General features: G+C 34.0%; 3 protein-coding genes across 6 annotated transcripts; 1 reads left to right on the top strand and 2 right to left on the bottom strand.

The window, feature by feature from the left end:
* Positions 1-760: 760 nt before the first annotated feature.
* scf (Calumenin B scf) lies at positions 761-7,176 on the bottom strand. Of its 2 annotated transcripts, none has more exons than XM_022068822.2 (6): positions 7,040-7,176; positions 6,423-6,538; positions 5,247-5,374; positions 4,281-4,474; positions 2,960-3,318; positions 761-1,946 (listed from the first exon to the last, which is right to left on the bottom strand). In XM_022068822.2, exons 2-6 carry the CDS (start codon positions 6,534-6,536, stop codon positions 1,758-1,760), a joined length of 984 nt encoding a protein of 327 aa, XP_021924514.1. In that variant the 5' UTR covers positions 6,537-6,538; positions 7,040-7,176; the 3' UTR covers positions 761-1,757. The 2 variants fall into 2 exon arrangements, with proteins under 2 accessions (XP_021924514.1, XP_087209750.1); XM_087353624.1 differs by lacking the exon at positions 7,040-7,176 and adding an exon at positions 6,868-7,007.
* A 104-nt stretch (positions 7,177-7,280) lies between these two features.
* Positions 7,281-9,399, top strand: RpL21 (ribosomal protein L21). 2 transcript variants are annotated; one of them, XM_022068823.2, is made up of 5 exons: positions 7,281-7,433; positions 7,689-7,828; positions 8,076-8,209; positions 8,425-8,554; positions 9,256-9,399. In XM_022068823.2, exons 2-5 carry the CDS (start codon positions 7,700-7,702, stop codon positions 9,340-9,342), a joined length of 480 nt encoding a protein of 159 aa, XP_021924515.1. In that variant the 5' UTR covers positions 7,281-7,433; positions 7,689-7,699; the 3' UTR covers positions 9,343-9,399. The 2 variants fall into 2 exon arrangements, with proteins under 2 accessions (XP_021924515.1, XP_021924516.1); XM_022068824.2 differs by having other exon boundaries at positions 7,419-7,437.
* Positions 9,400-10,697: 1,298 nt separating this feature from the next.
* On the bottom strand, positions 10,698-21,987 carry Usp12-46 (Ubiquitin-specific protease 12/46). Of its 2 annotated transcripts, XM_022068820.2 has the most exons (9): positions 21,889-21,987; positions 21,550-21,630; positions 21,098-21,314; positions 20,924-21,004; positions 19,128-19,264; positions 18,281-18,436; positions 16,920-17,057; positions 15,928-16,071; positions 10,698-14,568 (listed from the first exon to the last, which is right to left on the bottom strand). In XM_022068820.2, the coding sequence occupies exons 1-9, from the start codon at positions 21,889-21,891 to the stop codon at positions 14,461-14,463; spliced, it is 1,065 nt and encodes a 354-aa protein (XP_021924512.1). In that variant the 5' UTR covers positions 21,892-21,987; the 3' UTR covers positions 10,698-14,460. The 2 variants fall into 2 exon arrangements, with proteins under 2 accessions (XP_021924512.1, XP_021924513.1); XM_022068821.2 differs by lacking the exon at positions 21,550-21,630 and having other exon boundaries at positions 21,889-21,968.

The raw sequence follows: 21,987 nt of genomic DNA, 5'->3' as shown, positions 1-21,987 counted from the left end.
CTGTATGGACAATTATGTTGTAACTACTGTTTTCAATTCCAAATTTCAAAACTGAAGGAAGGGAATTGCATTGTTATGACAGAAGATGTGTTTAGTTCAGTGTGGCACTGCTGTTTAAAAATAAGTTTATGTATTCCAACCTGAAATACTACACACACTTAGTAAAATTCACAAAACTACTAAACAGGAAGAACAATTAATTTAAAAACTGATTTCTCACATAGCTTTGACTCTGTAGGGTTGAATGCCTCTGTGAGGATTTATAATAACCTGCAATACAAACTCTGTAATATTTCAGTATGGAAGTAAAAATAAATACCTCTAATATCACTTCATAACAAGCACTGTAAATAGAATTTTTTGCAAATTACATTGTATGGACAAGGAAGATTATGTGTCATTGACTGTGATGAGAGAATGATTACACATTCTTAACTGGTAAGAGTGTGGAAGGAAACAATCTAATAGAGATGGAAAAGTTTTGTTCTGAACACTTTATGGCACAAATGCAGTACCCATTCCACAAAATATGTTAGAGCATGTCACATTATGATGATATTACTTTTGGAAGCACATACAGAAAAAGGTAAAATCAGCAACATTAAGATTAAACTTACACTTCACTGACAGCATAAATCAGAATTATAATAATATCCTGACTTTAATAGAAACAATGGTATAACACAAAAATGGAAAACAGTGGCTATTGCTGACTGCCTGATGGTATTAGTATGACAGGAAAATATATTAACTAGTCACATTTAAATATCTTCATAATTTAATCAAAGAATTTTTACTTAAATTACTACACTGTTCAAAAATCACATGTCATACATGCTCAAATGTCTCCCTAAGTTCTTACATACTTATTCAAAGATGTTATCTGCTAAAGCTGCTTAGTTGCCACTTACAAGACTGAGACATTGTAGAATGAAATTATTTTTAAGGAAAAATCATATTAAAATCTGCAACAGCACAAGTTTATATACTACACATCCCACACAATAAAGTGGGAATCAAACCTGGGATTATGATATGAAAGGACAAAATTATCAGAATTTCATAAACAAATCAAGAACTACATAATTATATGCCTGGCCATTATCAGAAATTAATACTTTGAAACAACAGGCAGTATTAGGGTATTTAATATATAAGTATTTGGTGGCCATAAGAGATTCATGGTATTTAATAGTCATATGAGATTTAATGTATCATACAGATGACACTTCAATTGGATTATATTGTGTAAACAAAATTATTGTAAAAATATCATTTGGTACTAATTTCATTAACTTAACCCCTCCCATGCTAGAATGCAATAGCCTACTATTACTTATCCATATTTGTTAAAATTCAGCACTTTCCTGCCATCTAATATCACTTGCTTTTGCTCAATAAAGTATGAACACAGCAAATGGCAACGGAATGGTCCAATAATAGCATGCAACATAAAGAGTATAGAATATATTCTATACAACATGAAGCAGAAATACTAACTCGCATAATAATCTGTAAAAATCATGAGGATTAAGTGTGTCCATCCAAAGATAATCTTTATCCAGTTCTCCATTCAGATCATCTCGGTACTTACACATTCTACAGCTGACATATGAAAGAAACTGAACTTCCAATATCTAACTGTGCACACTTAAATAATTTGTTATGTTCTCTAACATAAACCTTTGTCTTCTATCAGGTAAGAGGCATAACAAACACTTTGTATAACAGGAACACATTTAGAAAAAAGAGGCAGATTAGAATTCATCATGTCGTGCTAAGGCTTCTCCAAAGTCAGTTGCCTGTGATCCAACAAATAAATCATATTTGGCAAGAATTTCTTCCTTAGACAATTTATGATCTGCATCTACATCTGATTCGTAAATAAGATGTAGAGCTTCTGCTTCAGAATGATCAAAATCTGGTGGGATGATCCAGTTCTTAACCTGTAACAGAACATTTCAGATAACTAAGCTGAAATCCAGCATAACATTTCTTGTAAAACAGCTCATCACAAAAGAAGCTGGTACATAACATAAACTAAAACAGATTCAACATAAACCATACTTTACAGTTTACACTTGGAAAAGTATGTTAACTGTATTTGCACTCTTCATTACCTTTGTCAATAATGGAATTTCTAATTCTATGCAATGCAGTATCTGTACTGTTAATGGTACCTGCACCTTGTCATGGTGGTGGGGCTTGAGTAACTCAGTGACCCCAAGAGCTATGCTGGTGGTAGCATAGCTACTGGTAGGGCCTCCCTAGCCAGATTGGTCGAAGGGGAGAGGTCAGACTAAGACAGGTACCCTTTTCCTCCAGGTTGGGGGTTGGTTGCAAGGCTAACAACCTTGCGCCATAAAAAGGAAGATGTTTCGAAACCTCAATCAAAGCCTCAGACAGACGGACCTAACAGAGGACTGAATGGAAGAGGAGAATTGAGGAGGCCATGGACTGAATATGGACTGGAGAGCCATAGAAGAAGAAGAAAAATTAGCTGTCAACAATAGACTACCTTCGGTATCAGAATATCAAAACAAATATCATAGCCGAGTTTTTCATATTTGGGAGGTCCTGCACTTGGCCTAGAAATTGGTTATCATTACCAAGGCTTATCATGATCTTCCTCAGTCCCTTCAGGCAAATGCTGGGATAGTATCTCAAATTACACTATGACTGCTTCCTTCCATGACTTTTCCAATTCATTTCTCATTAAGGATCCTATGATTCAAGGCTACACAATCTGAACTACTGACAGAACCTTAAGACAAACCATAAAAATAAATTAAGAAACCATGATGGTTTCTTAATTTATTTATATGGTTTATTTTAAGGTTCCAATTGAGCCAATCATGACCAAATAATGAAGCAAAACTGCAAAGGACTAATTTGGAGAATGTTTGTACTTCAAACTGAAGTATACCTTTCTACCCTTCTTAAACTTCCACAAACTCACCTCTTCTTTATCCATAAACCCATCTCCATCTTTATCTCGATACTGAGAAAACTGTTCTCTCTCATTTTTTACCCAGTCAGGCTCAGGTTCACCCTCTGTGCCACGATACATGTCTGCAATGTATTCATTCAGTGAGATTCGCCCATCCTTATCTTTATCTATATCCTCCATGGTTTCTAAAACTACTATATCCCTCATATGGCCAGTTTCCTCAGGATGAAGAAACCCCGAGAACTCTTCTTTCGTAAGAGCATCATCTCCATCTTGATCAGCCACACTCCATCGCCGCCTATCACGACGCAGCATATTTTGATATGAGAAACCTTCTTCTTCCTTCTCAAATTCACTGGGATCCATATCTGAAAGAATCAAATGTTTTCCACAGAATGAAAACTTCAGATTAAAATAACAAAATAATTAGAAGAAACTGGTAAAAACATATTGATACAATAAGCTGTAGTAAAAATACTCTCATGATTTTACTCGATCACTTTCTGAAGCCTTTAAAATCACAACAAAGTCAGAGTTCCCACCAAAGATACAAAATGGCTGTTGATGACAAAGGAACTTGAACATCACTAGCAATAAATAAACAGATTATTATGTGATAACCCATATGCAGGAAAATGCTAACCTGCAATTACAGGAGACAGAAAGCATTCAACATGCCAAAGTGACTAGCAATGAAGAAAATGGAGGTAAAACACTTTTTGTATGCAAACAAAAGCATTTGGAGCAATTCACTCTGACGAGTGGAGTTACTGGAGCAAAGTATTTCAGGGCAACACATGAAAAAGTAAAGATTTAAAGGGTCAAAGGGTTTGCCTCATGCCCATGTGAATAAGAAATGGGAACTGGAGGGCCAGAATCATTCTTAAGACTACATTCAGACTAAAACTGTAGTTAAACTGACAAATTTCTTAGATTTTTCTATAATTTAAAGGTAAAGTTGTCTCTGTTCCTAAGCATCATATGAGGGCATTTTCCATTCCAGGAACTGAACACAAGCAGCAAGAATGGTGAGAAACAAAAAATGTCTTACGTTCTGAAGCTAGGTTAAACAAAGTACTTGACCAAAACTCAAAGAGTACATTTTGACAAAATGTGGTTTCATAAAGCATAACACACCACCACAAAATGCAAAGATCCATCTCATAACATGCAGTTTTCTTCAATCCTGTGATTTTTTTCAAAGAGGAACCAAATATAAACTTGATATTAAAACAAACCTAAGTCAAACATATCTAAGTTAAGGGCCTCCAACACTTCAGTTATAAGTCACCTTACATGATTTAATTATAAGTTACTATTGTTTTCTTACCATCCATGAACCCATAAACCATTTTCTTATATTCCTCCCATGAAAGGTTCCCTTTATTTTCTGGATTGTGGGTCTTCCATTGTCGTTCAACATCATCAGTTATGTACCGTTTCTGTGTGTATTGAATCCAGTCTTTTAGTTCCTCTCGTGTCACAAAACCATCTGCATCCTTATCAATTTTATCGACTATCAACCTGAAACAGTATACAAATTCCACAGAATAACATGGTATAATTACTCAGCAAATAAAAATTCTTGACAGACGTGCCACCTGTAATTAGCAACTCCATGGAGCAGAGTCTTTTCTTGAAAAACTAGAACCCATTCAGCTAGTCAAGAAATGCACAATTTTTTATGAAACCAAAAGATTCATCATTGTGGGTGCCACTGGTAGAATTGTAACCTATATGTTAACATCAAATGGTGGGAGAATATCCAGAAGTGTTCCCAGTGGGTGCAGGCCCCACAGGTGTTCTAGCCTCTAGGTAGCCAAGTCTCCAGTGAGCAGTCCATTGCTCCTAAGGCTGAAGTGAATGAGACAATGGTGAAACCCCAGAAGTAACCAAGACTAATGAAGGCAAAGCTATGGGTAACAAGTCTTATGGGCAAAGCCCTAGAAACTGCCTAATTCCTGGAGGCAGAACCAGTGGGGGATAGCTGAAAGACAAAATTATACAGAAATGAACGGACCCATAACCTATTCTTCATTTATGCTAAAGTGTAAAGAACAACTAACAAAATAAAACCTCAACTTCAACCAGGATAACTGTTTTTTGGCCGGAATTCAAATAGGGTACCTACCAAATATGAGTCAAGACATGTTACAAGTGTGCCAACCCATTGAGATGCATCAAGAATTTCACAATCTCTGCTCCACTGTTCCCAAAAATTAACATACACTACAAAAATATAAAATAATTTGAACACATGTAACTAAGGTATACAAATCATTACAATTATGTTTACCCTAATCTTCTTCTGCTTTCTTCAGGTGTCAACTGATCAAATGTTTTAGCTTCTTCACCTAGAAATGCTTCATGATCATACTGTGTATTGTGCTGTGCATTCTGATAATGCTCCTGATCACTTAGTTCCTGAAATTAAAATTACAGAAATTCAAATAATTATTTCACTCACCTTCATAATTACAAATGTAAATTCACGACTGTTAAAGTAAAAACAAACATAACAGAATAAGAGTTGAAAATAGTACAATTATGGCACAACAGAAATTTTAAAGATGGCGGTCTTCTGAGTTGTTGCATAATATAATGTGGTAAAAGTTTACCAATGTTTCACAGGCACTTGTAGCCTCCATCTTCAGGGATATGGATCTTCTGCCCTGATGATGAAGGCAGCATGTACCTCTGAAACATTGGCAAACTTCTACCAGATCAAATGGTGCTACAGCTTAGAAGACAGCCATCTTCACAGTCAATGCCAATGAGAACCAAACAAAAATTTTAATTATAGATCCCTTACACAATGACTGGATTTCTTATCATGTCTCTACACACTGTTAATGGCATCATGTAAAACAATTTATGAACATTTTTAGTGTATTTACTTTATCTAAAAAGGAGCATGACGACAATTACTGCAAGACTATTACACATCTGGTTTGAAAAAGTTTCATTCCATACAACTACACTCAGATAGTGTTCAACTGGCTCAAATGTCACTTCCTGTTCTCTACTGCCCCTATTTTATGTGAGTTTGTCTTTTATATGTTTCCAAAGCAACTTTGGATTCCCGGATACTTAATCACAGTTTTTATGTAACTTATGCACAAAATTTTTACAATGAAACCCATAATGGGGAGGAAGTGTTAATCTGTCCATCTATATGTCTCACCTCCAAAAGTACTAAACAGGTAGACAATAAATTTGGTATTGTTGTTCTAAACTAAAAACTGTCAAGTAGAAATTACTTTTAGTTGATACTGATGATGTCAGAGAATGAGACCAAAATAAATTTAGGCAAACATCATTAAAGCTTAAGATTTGATGTCAGGAAATAATTTATTGTACAATTTACATAGAAATGAAAAAGTGCCTTAAAAGACAGAAAATAAAAAAATAATAAAATAAATAGCATGTCCAAAAAACAAGAAATTATACATTGAAGGAAGGTAGGTCTTACATTGTCCAGCACCCGATCTTTCTTCTCCTTGTCATCTGGTTTAGGAATTGCAAGTGCTATGCTAATTATTAACAGCAGCAATGTTGAACAGCATACATGTCTCAAACGAGTCATTTCTGAAATTAATAACTTTGGTTAAAACTATTCACTTCTTGAAGATTACTGTCTTCTGGGATGTTGTGCCATGTAGTCTGCCAGATGTTTATAGGTATTACCGAGGTTCTTGCTACCTCAGTCATCAGGACGATTGTAATGAAACTGGATGGAGACAGCAAACACCTCTGAAATGTCAGATAACATCTACCAAACTACAAGGTACAACATCCCAGAAGATAGTTATCTTCATACTCGAAATCAACAATACAAAAGCAACTTTAACATTACTAGTATTTACGCCACACCGGCTGCAAACAACAAACAATCCATTGAGAATTCAGGTTCTCACAGCGACGAGTACGAAGATGGCTGTCTTCTGTCATCGCCCTGATGATGGAGGTGGTAAACACGTCTGAAACGTCGGCAAACTTGTATCAGACTACACGGCGCTACAACCCAGAAGGCAGTCATCAACAAATAATCGCACTATACCATTGTGATCAAAATATTATTTGCAATACCTTTAGCCACAACTGACACCCTCACACTCTAACAAACGCCAAACACTTTCATTAACCTCTAACTTCACTCACGAGTCCCCGCTGCTGTGTGTTCAATTGTTTCACTTCCAACTCATTCGCAAACAGGGTTGTCACTAGATGGTCTGATATGTGAATCTGTTACAACGCTGGATAATATAATTGCTGAAGTACTGGTTTTACGTATTAACTTAATACAAACTTACTACTTCAAAATACTTTGTTTAGGGGCATGATAATTCATTTAAGTGTCTCAAACAATAAAATATAATATGTTGGTGTTCATATCATGTTGGTAAAATCCTATGTTGGTGTTCACTGTAATAATTTGTGAGAATCGATAGTTCTTCCCAGCTTCCGGTTTTGTTGGGCCAGAGTAGGTATTATCATCAAAAATTAATATTATCATTTCGTGTTAATTAATAACGACTAAAAGCAAATATATTCAAAAAGTAATTTATATAGAACAATATCTTATCAGATATAACACGTTTCGCTTTTGCAGGAAATATTATTTAGTAAATCTTGGTTAACTGTACTATCAAGCCAGTATACCACGTGTGGTGGCATGGTTTTTCATGAAACTCAGTAAAAGTTTTTGTGTTTGACAGTAATATGTGAAATGTTTCAGGTTTACTCAACATGACGAACTCCAAAGGCTATAGGAGAGGTACGAGGGATTTGTTTTCACGCAAATTCCGTAAACATGGAACAATTCCACTGTCTACGTACATGAAAGTTTACAAAGTTGGTGATATTGTTGACATTAAGGTCAGTGAAAATGTAGTGTTATTTGTGCAATTCTAAATGCAGCAGTTGCAAGTAGGAACCTTAATCTTCCCAGTAGCATAGCTAGTTACATGGGTTATATCAGCATTCTGGTTATTACAAATTTCTTTTAGCAGTATGTTTAAGGTACAGACGTTTCAGAATGTCCATTGAACTGGTAAGAAAAAGCAAAAATATTAATTAGTCCAACGATAAAAATGAGTGTTTTGAAATGTCTGTATATTTGCAGGGTAATGGAGCTGTTCAGAAGGGCATGCCGTACAAGTTCTACCATGGAAAGACTGGTCGTGTCTTCAATGTAACACCTCATGCTTTGGGAATCATTGTAAATAAACGGCTTCGAGGGAAAATAATCCCCAAGCGGTATGTAATAATTGAATGGCATTGTTTTTGCATGAAATCCTTCAGTTGAAATTGTGGAAAGAATTAGATTTGAAATTGAAGCTGTACAGTGGTATATGAGGATGCCTCTGCAGACAAGACATTTATAAGAGTAAAGATAACTTCTCTGGTAAAATATGTGCAGTCCAGATACAATTATAAGATGCATTTGTACATGTCTGTTTTCTCCCCACCAGGATCAATGTTCGTATTGAGCATGTGACTCACTCCAAGTGTCGTGAGGATTTTCTAAAGAGAGTTAAGGAAAATGAGCGTCTTCGAAAGGAAGCAAAGGAAAAGAAAATAAAGGTTCAACTCAAGCGAAAGGTATTTCAGATACATTACTTACAGATTCACTTCACTGAAGAATAGTATAATTTAGCTTTATCGTTTGTGTGTTGCCTTACGCATATGATCTACTTGGTCATTTGTCACAGTAGCATACTGCTAAAACAATCAAAGGTGAAGTCTGACTGGTAGCACCTATTCCTCTATGATAAAGGTTGATACATATGTTTGACAATATCATTTCATGTCCTCGTCCCTATTAAATGTACTTTTATTATAAAAAACATTTTGGTCTGTGGGTTGCCTGACAACCAAACTTTTCCAACTGTCTCTGTCATCCCACCTTTCATTATAATTAGAGAATGTATGTTCATTTATGTTTTTATTTAAAGAAATCCACTGTGTTCCTTCCAGTCCTTTTTCTGCCATTGCATCATTGATTCTGTTCATCCTTCTAATGCTTAGTCTTCCTCACTTCATCTTCCTGCTAGTTTATACTCTAGCACTTATTTGGTCTGCTATGCTTTGCACACGTCAAATTAATTGTTTTGAATTTACATAATCCAGCATAGAAGTTTGTAAAACCCATTTTTTTTTGTGTAATGTGATCTGGTATTTTATTTCCTTGTTCTTATTGGTCCTCTTGAAAAATCCATTTTTAGAGCAAGTAATCCCATTACTTGTGTGTATTTTAGTAGTTATTTTTCTTAGGTTTTATTTATTTATTTTTCCTGTTTCAGCCTGCTCAGCCACGGCATGCCCATGTCATCAGTGGGAAAGTAGAACCTATAATGCTGGCCCCAATACCTTATGAATTCATTGCATAAACTGTATTCATTGGAATATATAATAAATTCAGTTCACTGAAATGAAATGTTTTATAATTGGGAGACTTACTAAATAATTACACATTCATCACTATATGTTTGAATGACTGGACATCTGTAGTAAGCACTTCTACTTTGCACCAGGTTTGCTTACTATATTTGACAGGTGATTCAGTACCCATTTTGTTTTTATGTTTTCCTAGTTCAGAGTTCCTATCCTTTTTTGTCATGGTATATGAATGCATATTACACAAAGGGAATACATTTAATATTTTAGAACAACATTTTGCAACTTCTGTTATACATTAGGAAGTATTTCCTACTCTTTGAAAATATTTGGATTCTGAATCACTGAAAACTTCTACATTTCATTCTGTTTGAAGAGTGAAATTATGCTATTTGTACAATCACCTTTGTTTTTATATTGTAAATGAGTTTGTATAGAATTATAAATTGTTGGTTCTGTGTTCTATCAAAAGAAAAATTGGCTGAATTTCAGTGTCATGTTACAATTATTTTGAAGGCAGTGATGTATGTGGTAGAGAATGTGTTGGAGCAGTCCAAGGTAAAAAATATTCTCTTATAAACATGAAACATAATGTAAAATGCTTTGAAGTGGTCCTGCACGTGCATAACTCAAGTACAGTAGAGTCCCCATTACTTGATCATATCCAGAACCAGTCTGGATGTAGTGGTGAAGAGAAATCCCTACATCTGATGGTAACTGAACCCAAGACACATAGAATAGTCACTCGCTCAGAATCATAAAATATTAGTAACATATTCTATGCAGCAGTCCTCCTTTAGAGGCTGGTAGGCACTCAGCCAGTCAAGAAATTCTCTGCCTTTTATGGATATCGTAAGTTCATTACCATTTCACAAAATACCACTTCTGGTGCTTATTCTGGGACTGATGAATCCAGACTACATCCACATACCTTGTTTCTTTACGATCCATTTTACTGTTAACTGCCCATTTAAGACCATATCTTCCAATTGGTCTATTCCCTTCAGGTTTTCCAACTAAAATTTTGGATGCATTTCTCATTTCTTCCATTATACCCACCCATCTAATTCTCTTTGATTTGATCACCATAATAATACATGGTGAAGAGTACAAACTATGAAGTTCATCATTATGCAGTTTTCTCCAGCCTCCTGTTACCTCTTCAGCACCTTGTTAGCACTTGACAGATTTTGTTTCCTTTGCCCAACATATTAATATCAGCAGAAATCAGAAGCTCATGTGTCCCATTCAAAATATCAGTGTAGTATGCACAAACTGGTTCTAGAAATACTAACATCTAGGCCATTTTCTTTGATAGATCATCAGTATGTGAGAAGTCCCCAGTAGATGCATTATTTACTACCTTGACATTTAATCCATGTCTGAACTACAACAATGTACACAATATTTCTTAAATAATTAAAACAGCTTTCAATCAACACAAAATTAACTATGCACAAAAGTTTCCAACTCTCAATGATTCTAGTCATATCTGCAATCCAAAATATACAGATATGGAAGGTGTAGACTCCTGTATTTATATTCCCTATTGTTTGACAAGTCAACCAAGTTCCAACAAAACTGGTGAGGGTTGGACAAAAGTTACTGCATAATATTACAAATGAATAAAGGCACAAATATTTGTGGATCTCAGAAACCATTGAAAACTGTGCTGATTCAAACAACACTGACATAAAAACAGTGCCTTGGCAATAAAACAACATGTCATACATATTGCTTCAAAAGTGAAATTCTCATATTAGGGAGATTTTTCAACATTATTATAGCCAGGGAATATGAAACATTTTAACTTTCATCATCTGCATATACCTTCATAAGATACAGTAAATTTATAGTTGTGCACAATTTGAGAAAATATATTAAAAACATATCAGCCACTGCAACTCGTACCTGCTGCTATAATTGAACATCCAGACAGCTAATCTTATTTAGACATGTACTTCTTTTACTCATGTCTGTCTTATAAATGTAATTTATCAATTTCAGTCAGTTCCTTATCTCCATTCTCATTTGTTTGATGTAATTACATATTTTAAAGAATGGGAGTAATATTATGAATGATTAATTGGAAAGCTGTAAAAATATTCTTTGTCTATGTTAAGGGTTTATCTTGTAATTAAACATGCATACACACATATGCACATATTATTCATATCACCAAAGTTTACCTTGTTTAAGAAGACCTACTGTCTTAGGGCTATCTGAATGTCGAATAACAATGTGCTATGTTCTCAGAACACTACAAATGGTGATATTTTAAACATGAACATAGTATTTCTTGTAATGTTAGGCTACTTTTTATGTGCATATCTAAATTGTTCTTGTCAACTGATCACAAACTATATTCATGAATGCTGCAATATATACATTTCTTTAATTTGATCCTCCCTTTTTTAAACATATACAACAAGCCATATTATATTAAGTCTTTAATATCACAGTTCACTACTACACCTACATACAACTTATTTTTGTTTTATTTATTCCAATGTATATCAGATAAATTTACAAAAATGAAGTTGCAGAAGAATAATTGAATTCTCAAATATTGTTAGATTTAGCCTGTAACCAGGAGCTATACTATGCCCTACTCCATGTAGGATAATTAAATCAAAGAAAAGAATCTGGCAAATATAATAATTACATTGTTTGTACTGAACAGTACAGCACCAAATCATCACTCACTACCTATCTGCATAATGTTATCAATCCCTTATTTTCACTTACAACCTAAAGAAATTTAAACCAATTCAACACACATATGAACCAGGACCAAGTCTTGTGTGATTTACAATTTACTTTGATTTCTTTGTCAATGTGACACAATATCTCTATAACTAATTCCAATATTTTTATTCTAATTTTTTTTAAAATGTCCTGACCTACATGACCAGCCTATACGGGAATGATAGTCTTAAAGGCAGTTCTTTTAACTGCAAAAGTCTATTCCATCCTAACAGGCTGGAAATATATCATGATGCAAGAATTAAGATCAAACACATTCCATGATCCTAATATCCACTTAATATATTCCCAGAGGCATCACAATTTCATAATGAAATGTATAAAAAAAATCATTATTTATGAAAGAAACCCACCATCTTTGAACTCACCACTGTAAAAACTTCAAATCTCAATTATTTACAAATTCCTATAGGTTGATTAGATAAAAAGTTTTTTGGATGTTTTCCTTCATCTAATTTAAACCTACTCTGTTGGGCCCAATCAGAGATAATCCCTATCTCCGGATAACTCTATCGATTAGGCCCAACAGAGTAGATTTACCTGAAGACTGAGATAGAGTCCCATCTCCGAAACGTCGTTAAATTTTATTAGACGATGGAAAACATCCAAAAAACTTTTTATCTAAATAACACACCATCGTCACAAACTTTTAGATTTGAGATCCTATAGGTTGGAGATCACTAGTGTAACCTTTAGGATTCAAACACTGAATTACGTGTTCAGCAATACCCCTCCAGCTCTCCCTCTCACATGCACGTACACACACAAAATGGAAACAAAATATTTCTCTGGCTTCAAATGCCACAGTGTGTCCATAAATAAAATAATTAGAATGACAGAACTGAGCAAAACATAAAATTCAGGCCAAGCAAAAGCATGATAATACAAATTGGAGGGTGTAGTTCAAAAACTCATAATCAGTCCATTTAACAAAATTTTCAGAAAAAAAAACTGTGGGAAAGTAAGCAGTCAATACATTTATTTGGTATACAAAGTGCTAACACTTTTTGAACATCAGGAAATGTTGAGGTAATTTAAAATTGCATGAATTTAAATCACTCAATTTCTGTGCCTGAAAATAAAATCTTTCAAGTTGGCAAAACTGTACTTTTTTGTAACTGTAAACTGCAATTTTTTGTCACAATTGTTTTCTTTTATACCTATGTAAGATCTATATACTTTCATCAACCAATATTTGTATAATCTGTATTATTATGAAATTAAAATAAGCAAATTATATTGAGTTCAATATACAACTGAAAGGAGGCACACAGACACACAAGCCAATTTGTTTTTATTAAGAAAGGGAAGTGGGATAGTACACAAAGGAAGCAGCAATGCACTAAGGGCCAACCATCTTAAAACATACACCAATGCAGCATACTGCCATGTGCACATCAGGATGACAAAGTTTTGAGGTAGAACACGCCCTGGACTGAATGAGTTTTGTAAATACCAGAATTTTCAACATTCCACTCAAAGGATGAACTGTATTTTTCCATGAAATGTTCTAAATGAAGTAGAATTTATTCAATTAACAACAGCTGCTCTTAGATAGAACATTCACAGAATGGACTGAGCAAGTTTTAGAACTACTCTCTTCAACTATCTGGTTACCTAAAGATTAAAATGTAAACAAAACTGTTTTATGGTTTCAAACAAAACTTACATGTATGTTAAACACACAGGTCCAGAGGCATTATACAAGCACACTTATGGCCTGTCTAACTTTCAGAAAAGATTACAGCTCTTAGAGGAACAGCATTGTAAATCTACAGTAGGATAATGTAGGCTGTCCATGTACATCACAGACTACAAGTTACACCAACATAACCACATTCCAAAACAAGTCTCTCTAAATCTCATAATCAACCTAGGGTTGCTCTTACATGAAGAAGTGGAAATATATCACATATCCCTACAATTTATTGTACACATTATCCCTTATGTTCAACTGAAGCCCTCAAAATGTCTAAATTCAAAAGCTTCGCTCCTAAAATAATGTACATTTTTCTCAGGATTTTTACTTTCATTTGATTAAACACGTTCAACACTAGTTGTCATTCTTTGCTTCTAAGCACTTGTTCACTCATACACTTCATGAAACCATCAGCATTACCCACTTACTAGCAATGCACACTTTGTATCACCACAATAAAACATGGAAACTAAAACTGACTGCTTGAAAAGATATTGTAACAAAGAGTACTGTTAAATTTAGAGAGCAGGGCAATGGAAACAGAAGAAATAAAGTTACAGTCCAATGTGGTAAAACAAAGATGGAAAAGTAAAAGCTCATAAAACCTATAGTCTTTTCATAAAGCTAAATGGACATAGTTTTTCCATTAAACACAATCTCTTGACTGGTAAAAGAGAATGTAACCCGTCTCTGAAGACTTCTGAATATCTGATGTCAGACCATAAAAATCTTCAATTGTAGATGCATCAATTTTCTGGCAACAAGAAAAGCATTAATGTAAATATCAGATACTTGTCTCCATAAATCCATGCCTCTTTACATCTGATTTAGCATTTAATGAAACATCATTTGAAAATCAAGTGTTCCCAACAAGTAACAGCGCATGAACATTTCTAAAAACATACAATTTGGTGTGATAAATTTTAGGGCTCTGAAGGATTATACCTAGTAGGTTTATAAAATGTCAAAATTCATATTTTACTTGTTCAGTTGCAATGATTTAGCAGTTAGTCACACTCCAAAATATTCCATATAATTAGTACCACATTGTTATATCCTGTTTTCCTAAAACCTAACCAGAATAAAAATAAAACACTTTTCACGGATCTTTCACCATTTCAAGTTACTACATGATATAATGCATGCTAATGTTCTCCACACCTCACAAGTCTGCAGAACTGTATGTTGTTACTGTTGACAGCCAAAGAACTGCCATACCTAACACTACAGAGTATAGTACAATTAAATGTCCTCCCTCACACTTAACATATTAAAACATAGCATACAAAGAGTATTGAAACTAAAATGCTTTATAGCAACAGAATACAGTGAATTTAAATGGCATGGCAGGGGTTAAAATATTATTATGAAATAACAGACCACTATTCAATAAATTTACTATCAAGACATAATTCCTGCAAAAATTGTACTTTTAATTTTAACAAGATGATACAATGTGTTTATGCTGAGTTTCATACTTCTAGTTACAACTGAGAGGAGGTAAAAACAACAAAAACAAACTAAAAACCAAATCCAGGAAATTTTCTCTTGGGTTAACTCCACTATTCAGTTAAAAATCATATTGTCAGAAGTCTGGACTGGGAAGGACTAACATGTAGCAACTTGCATCTGATAAAGTTCATAATTTTTTTGTACCAAATATCAAGCAAGATCTTGACCTAGTATATACTGGTTTCCACTTAACTATTAAACACATAGGTTCATGCTGTCACTCATGGACCAAGCATTTTCACTACCTACACAGGTGCTTACTTTCATACATAATGTTTATTGTTATTTTTCAATGTCTGTTTCATAAAAACAGTCAGATTCTAGATTACTGTCTGCAAACATTTCTTCCACAATTTCATTTTCTTTTAAAATCAACAGGTAATGCATACACATGCTCGCAACAATGCAAAAGACAAGCATGTTTCAACAAAATAAATCTCAATGGCAGAATGTAAACAAATGCACGGTACTGAAATATTTCTTTTTCCTTTATGTCCCATTTTGAAAACTTTATTTTACTTGTCAAACTTTGCGTAAGCTGGTTACCTAATCCCTTTTGCATTTACTGTCTGTAATTATGAAGTTAAAATGTATTACTTACATCAACCATATCATCATCAAAAAGAAGCCAAAAACCATGACTCTTCACAATACTGATATAATGTCCACGATTTGGACCACTTCCACAATGTATCACAACAGCAACAAGATCGTACAATCTGTCAGGGTTCACTGCATCATCAGACTGAAACACATAAGATCAACATACCATTTAGTTGTGACTTGCAACTTCCTGTGCCCAATCTAAAAATCTAGGAACTAAATTATATATATATATATAATTTTGTCAGCAATTTAGTACGAGCATAAAAACAATATCTACATGAGGAAGACTGTGAGTGACCAAGAGTAATGCACTGAGGATGATACTGCATTTGACCTTGAAAATATGGACTGAGAGGACCAGCTAAAATCTAAAATTGAGGAGTTACATACTTTTCATTTCTTTCCTTATACTGTTATTACATAAAGGTGAAATGTATAGGACATGTACCAAGAATAGGGAAAAGAATAACTGGATGCAAATTTTGGGTGGAAAATTTAAATGACGAAACCACTTGGGAGTCCTAATTATAGATGGTATAGCAATATTAAACTGGATCTTATAACTTGAACATCCATTTTAAGGTATTATTCCAGCATTTGTCTGTAAGGATGAAGGAAAACTAAACAATCTTAATGAACACAGATTGATAATCAAAACCACAATCTTCCTAACAAACAGTAGGAATGTTAATCACTAAACCAAATTTGGTACCTAACCTTAGGCACAAATGCTTGCATATAACATATGTAAAACATAAGAAATAAAATGTTTATTGAGCTTCTCAATGTTTGAAAAATATAGCATAAAACAACTGAATAGATAAAGGAAGAAAGGAGTGAACAGCAGAATTGCAGACAAACCATTATTGCATTATAACAATCAGGAGTACATTATTTAATCACTTTTAGTTACAAACACAAGGACCAATTACAAAATATCTAATCCTATATGCACATAAAAAACACAGCAATACAATTCATACATACTGTATTAAATAGCCTCAATTCCAGAGGAAACACAACCCTATGTGAAACCTTTATATGTCTGTTGAACTGCTCCATGTACTTAAACCTCTTCAAATGAAGTGCTAGAATCATTGGAAGCTTCTTTACCCTCATTCGTTTCTGTAAAAGAGAAAATATGAAAACGTGCATTTGGAATAAATGAGATTTACAATAAATCAAGGTATAATTACACTTCTGTATGTTATGTTTCCTCTCTCTTTGTGGGCACCTCAAATTATTTCTTATCATAATATTATGCAATTTGGCCCTTCCATTATTGAAGAACTGACTGAGCAAAGAAGAATTTTTTTGCTGGGCCTGCCACAGCTCCTGTGGCTCATACCTACAGGCTGAATTTAAATTCCAAGTAATTCATGAACATACAGTTGACTGGATTTACTTCTGTTGCAGTTACTACAATAATCAGTGTTCAGTCATGCATTTCCTTTTATTTTCCTTTGAAGATTGCATTATATTATTCACCTATTATAAATATCTTTCTTGTTTGGAGTGGTTTAAGTAAGTTTTTGAAGAACAATATTTGTCTTCAGATCTGAAGATTATTATTGTATGCTGTACCTTTAGCCGGCAAATCATTGTTATGCTTAGTAAATGGTGGTGATGACTTTTCACACTATGCTGCATTTTTATTTCCATTTATATTGGAATATGGCTGGTACATTTTAGCCACTACTCACAATGGCTAATGATTACTAATAATAGCCACTTTCAGACTCTGACCATACATGTAAAGTAGAAGTCCATTTTAACAAGAGCTCACAGTGTTTACTGAAAAATGTTGATATAATGAATATTTGTAATAGGCAATTAAACATCTGAAAACAGAAGAAAAAACTCCCAAATCAAATGGCACATAAATAAGTTTATTTTATGTTCCCATTTATACTAAAATTTTAACTAAATTTGAGTGTATTCTACAGCATCAAAAATGGTACATTTATCTTACTGACAATATACATAAAATTCATAGAAGAAAGATATTACACTCGTTTAATAACTGTGGTAGTTCATAATTTGAAAGTGTTGCTGTGGAGCCTAGAACAAACATGGTCCAGAGTGGCAGCATGGAACAAACAGCATCTATACAGTCTGGCAGTAACATGGTATCTAAAACAGACTTGTCAATGTGGGCAACACTCATTCCATTTGACTTTTACTGTGTGCTAATGAGAATGCACAATGCAAAATAATCAACTTCAAAAATTGTTTGTTGTCCCTTCTATATTATATAGGTTTCTGATGTGAGCATTACTTAAGAAAGATCCTGGCCATTTTACATCTCATGTAACACTATGCATGGCAATAAAAGTAATCATTCCTACCTGTGCTTCCTGGTAACTGCTGCAGTGGTCACATTTGAACTTGTTATCACTGCACAGTGTTTCTGTGTTGCTAAAGCATTTCAAACAATGGGTGATACTGGTGTTCTGGTCAACATCAACTTGAAGATCAAAAAAATCTTCATCTTTACTACTTACCTACAAAGTAAATAGTTGAAAATAAATTTCCAATATACAGAAAGACCCACACAACATCACAATTATCTATCTTACTAAATCTGAAGGTATGTGTGTAGGATGTATTATTAAAACAACAATATTCTTGGACATTCTTGATTTTGCCTAAGGTTATGTCTGTGCTCATTAAAACATACTTCCAGGAGTCTACCTGTTTTGGAAATATAACATATGCCAGAACGACAAGTAAGGAAATGTCTATAATTTACTCTGTGACTGTGGCAGATATTATATCAGTAAAACATGTAGACCCCTAGAGATATGCATTAAGGACCACAGAAATAATTTCAGCAAGATCTCTTGGAAAATTGAAAATTTGCTTGCATATGAAGGCCACAATGTAAATGTAACATTATATTTCTTTAACTTGGTCTTTGGTTTCAGTTTTTCCTCTTTTGTTTCACTGAATGTGGTTGGAATGCAAGCTCTTATCTATTTTGTTGTAATTTTAGGTTTGTATTGTCTCGCTTCATTTCCATGCCAAAATTTGTACTATTGCTGCTGTCCAGAGATAGGGACTAGCTTCATCAATTGGGCCCAACAAAATAGGTTTTACCTGAGGACAGAGGCAGTCCTGTCTTTAGAACATCATTTTTAGTTACATTGTGGTAATGGACAATGTCCAAAAAGCTTGTTATTTCAAGCAACTTACTGTTTCACAATTGAGGCATCTTGTTTCACTTGTCAGTATTCCTTGAAAAATCTCATGCACCCATGTAGGCTCAGGCTGAGGAGTAGGGGCCTCACCATTTCCCATCTTTGGTTTAGCACTACTTTGGTGCCTCTCGGCTGGAAAGAAATTTCAAATTCATCTTTCATTTATTTATTCTCAGTTCTATACCACTCACATTACACTACTGCAGTGCTTTCAAATAACAATGTGTGTCCACGTAACAGATTTTTATTACGTGTACAAACCTATATGCTTCAAGTCTTATGAGAAAAATTGTATGCATATGAAGGTTTTTATACAAAACTGACCACCATTCATTAACACCAAGAAGTGAGGATGATACTTCATATCAATTTCCTCACCAAAGAGGTAAGATGAGTTACTCCCACTGAACGTCCTCTTTATTCAAAGTTGCAGACCTCAATTTTCATTAATGGGAGTAAGGTTGGAAATAATGTGAAATCTTTCCCTTATCAGAAATATAAAATGTAAAACGACATTTCGGAGATGGGGCTCTATCTCTGTCTTCAGGTTCCTACTCAGTTGGGCCCACTAGATAGAGCTAATCCCTATCTCCGGACAAAGTAAAAAAGTGAAAGTCCCAGAATACAAGAACATCACCACACCATCCATCCGTGGGACGTAAAAGAATAAAATAGAAACAGTAGAAACATAATTCGTTAAACATGGAAAAGCCAAATAAAAACAAAGACACACAAAAAATGGGAATAAATACATATGACCAGAGGCGGCACACATAGCACTACTTGCTAATCCTATCAGCCAGCCTAGTTTGGATTAATCTCGCATGTGGATTCCGGTCATCTCTGAAGAAGTCCAAGTTGTTCATCGAGTTTCAAATTAATGGTCATATGCATTTATTCCCATTTTTTGTGTGTCTTTGTTTTTATTTGGCATTTTCATGTTTAACAAATTATGTTTCTACTATTTCTATTTTATTCTTTTACGTCCCACGGATGGATGGTGTGGTGATGTTCTTGTATTCTGGGACTTTCACTTTTTTTACTTTGTCCAGAGATAGGGATTAGCTCTATCTAGTGGGCCCAACTGAGTAGGAACCTGAAGATGGAGATAGAGCCCCATCTCCGAAACGTCGTTTTACGTTTTATATTTTATTTACTAGACGATGGATAATATCCAACAAAATTTTTATTCATATAATGTAATATAAATTAAAATGCACTAACATGACATAATCTAATCTAACAAAGCTGTTGAATCATACAACTATGTCAGAATACTGTGTGATCCAAAAAACAAAAACACAAGTCTCTATACTGTAAAGATATACTGACTCAAAACTTGATTGTGTTATATGTGTAAAGTGCTACTTTATATTTATACATGTATGTGTGAAAATCTTGGGAGCTAACTGATGTAAAATTCTCAAGAACTAATGCATTTTGAAATTTGTTTCATGACTGTACTTCTGGTAACACATGGTGATCTGAGGACTAGTATAATTGTGCTATCAAAACACAAGGCCGCTCTTTTCATTACTTTGTAACAAATGTGTACAAAAATATATAAAAAGCTTTAACAAAGAAAATTATTCACACACAGAAAGGTCACTTTGTTTAAGAAATACTTCTAAGCAAGTCAAAGAAAATTCTATAATAATGATAAAAAATGTTATAAAATGCCTATTGTCCCACCAGCTCACAAAATGTTGAAGACATTTCTTTATGTATTTTAAATGGTTATTTCTGTTGATCTTATTCTGTTTCATGGATAAAATTGTGAAAAATACTCACCTAAAATTATTTCATTGATATGATTGATCAAGAAGTTAAGGAATTCATGTGCATCTTGTTGCATGTAGTTATCAAACTCCTCTGAAAAAAACGGGAAGATTAAAAAATCTAATACATTACTAACTAATGACAAAACACTTTATCAAATGTATATTGCATATTAACAATACCAACCTTTCTCTTTCCGAAGCCTAGCAATAAACTTTTTTGGTGCAATGGATCCAACTTTCTTTTTTTGTGTAGCAATACTATAGAAGAGGTCAGCAAGGCATGTGAGAAGTGTCTCTTTTGTTCTTTTATTTCTTGCTTTATACTCTAGCACTTTTTCTCGAAATGGTTTACAAAAATATAAAGCCTGAAGGACAGAATTGCTGTAGCAAGTATTACCAAACTGAAAATAAATAAAACAGTTATGTAGATAGTTGACTAGTGACTTAAGAATAAATTGCATTTATCTGCAAATACAAAGTTAATTCTTCTGTGCTGACAGCCTGGTCACACCTTGGATATTTTCCACCACTTCACAAAAAGTAAACAATTTATGGTATGCCAGAATACATGGGTAAATGTAAATGCATTTCATAATACTATTACAAATACCGAAATTTATCTATTTGGAAACTCACATTTACCAGCCCAAAGTAATGTTCGTTGGCTGGAAACTGATCTGATCCAATATCTCGTTCCAGTTGAGAAATATTTGCACCCTGGATGCAAACACACAACAAATTAAAAGAATTGTAATAAGCAGTTCTTAAAATGTAAACGTAAACGCAAACGCAGAAACAAACTTCACCAACTTCTCCTTAAATAACACAATGTGGGCACAGCTGTCTACTGGGGCCTAAAATACGTCGTTATGATTTGTGAGTTAGCAGTCAACGTAAAACGCATGGACATGTGTATGCACATATTTACTGAAAATAAAAAGTCATAAAATGTTATTTCATTGTTAACAACATTACCATTATTGTGTGAAAATTCGGTCGAATTTAAATCAGTTACGATACTGCAATCCACTCAACACCCCCATCTTTACTTTTCTGACAGTAGCGCTACCTACA

This window comes from Zootermopsis nevadensis, unplaced genomic scaffold, assembly GCF_977971745.1.
Source record: "Zootermopsis nevadensis isolate Lab colony 2312 unplaced genomic scaffold, Znev_1.0 Znev_ptg000022l, whole genome shotgun sequence".
Taxonomy (NCBI): Eukaryota; Metazoa; Arthropoda; class Insecta; order Blattodea; family Termopsidae; genus Zootermopsis; species Zootermopsis nevadensis.
The sequence above is the reverse complement of the archived record's forward strand: the minus strand, read 5'-3'. Positions and strand labels throughout refer to the sequence as shown.

Coding starts and splice junctions, on each gene's coding strand:
- Usp12-46 (XM_022068820.2), bottom strand. Junction 21,005..21,097: donor TAGGCTTCGGAAAGAGAAAG/GTTGGTATTGTT, acceptor CGTTTTTTTCAG/AGGAGTTTGATAACTACATG. Junction 19,265..20,923: donor TATCAATGAAATAATTTTAG/GTGAGTATTTTT, acceptor ATTTCTTTCCAG/CCGAGAGGCACCAAAGTAGT.
- RpL21 (XM_022068823.2), top strand. CDS start 7,700: ATGACGAACTCCAAAGGCTATAGGAGAGGTACGAGGGATTTGTTTTCA. Junction 7,829..8,075: donor GTGATATTGTTGACATTAAG/GTCAGTGAAAAT, acceptor GTATATTTGCAG/GGTAATGGAGCTGTTCAGAA. Junction 8,555..9,255: donor AGGTTCAACTCAAGCGAAAG/GTATTTCAGATA, acceptor TTCCTGTTTCAG/CCTGCTCAGCCACGGCATGC.
- scf (XM_022068822.2), bottom strand. CDS start 6,536: ATGACTCGTTTGAGACATGTATGCTGTTCAACATTGCTGCTGTTAATA. Junction 5,375..6,422: donor AAGATCGGGTGCTGGACAAT/GTAAGACCTACC, acceptor TTTTAATTTCAG/GAACTAAGTGATCAGGAGCA. Junction 4,475..5,246: donor GAAAGCAGAAGAAGATTAGG/GTAAACATAATT, acceptor ATACTGTTTCAG/GTTGATAGTCGATAAAATTG.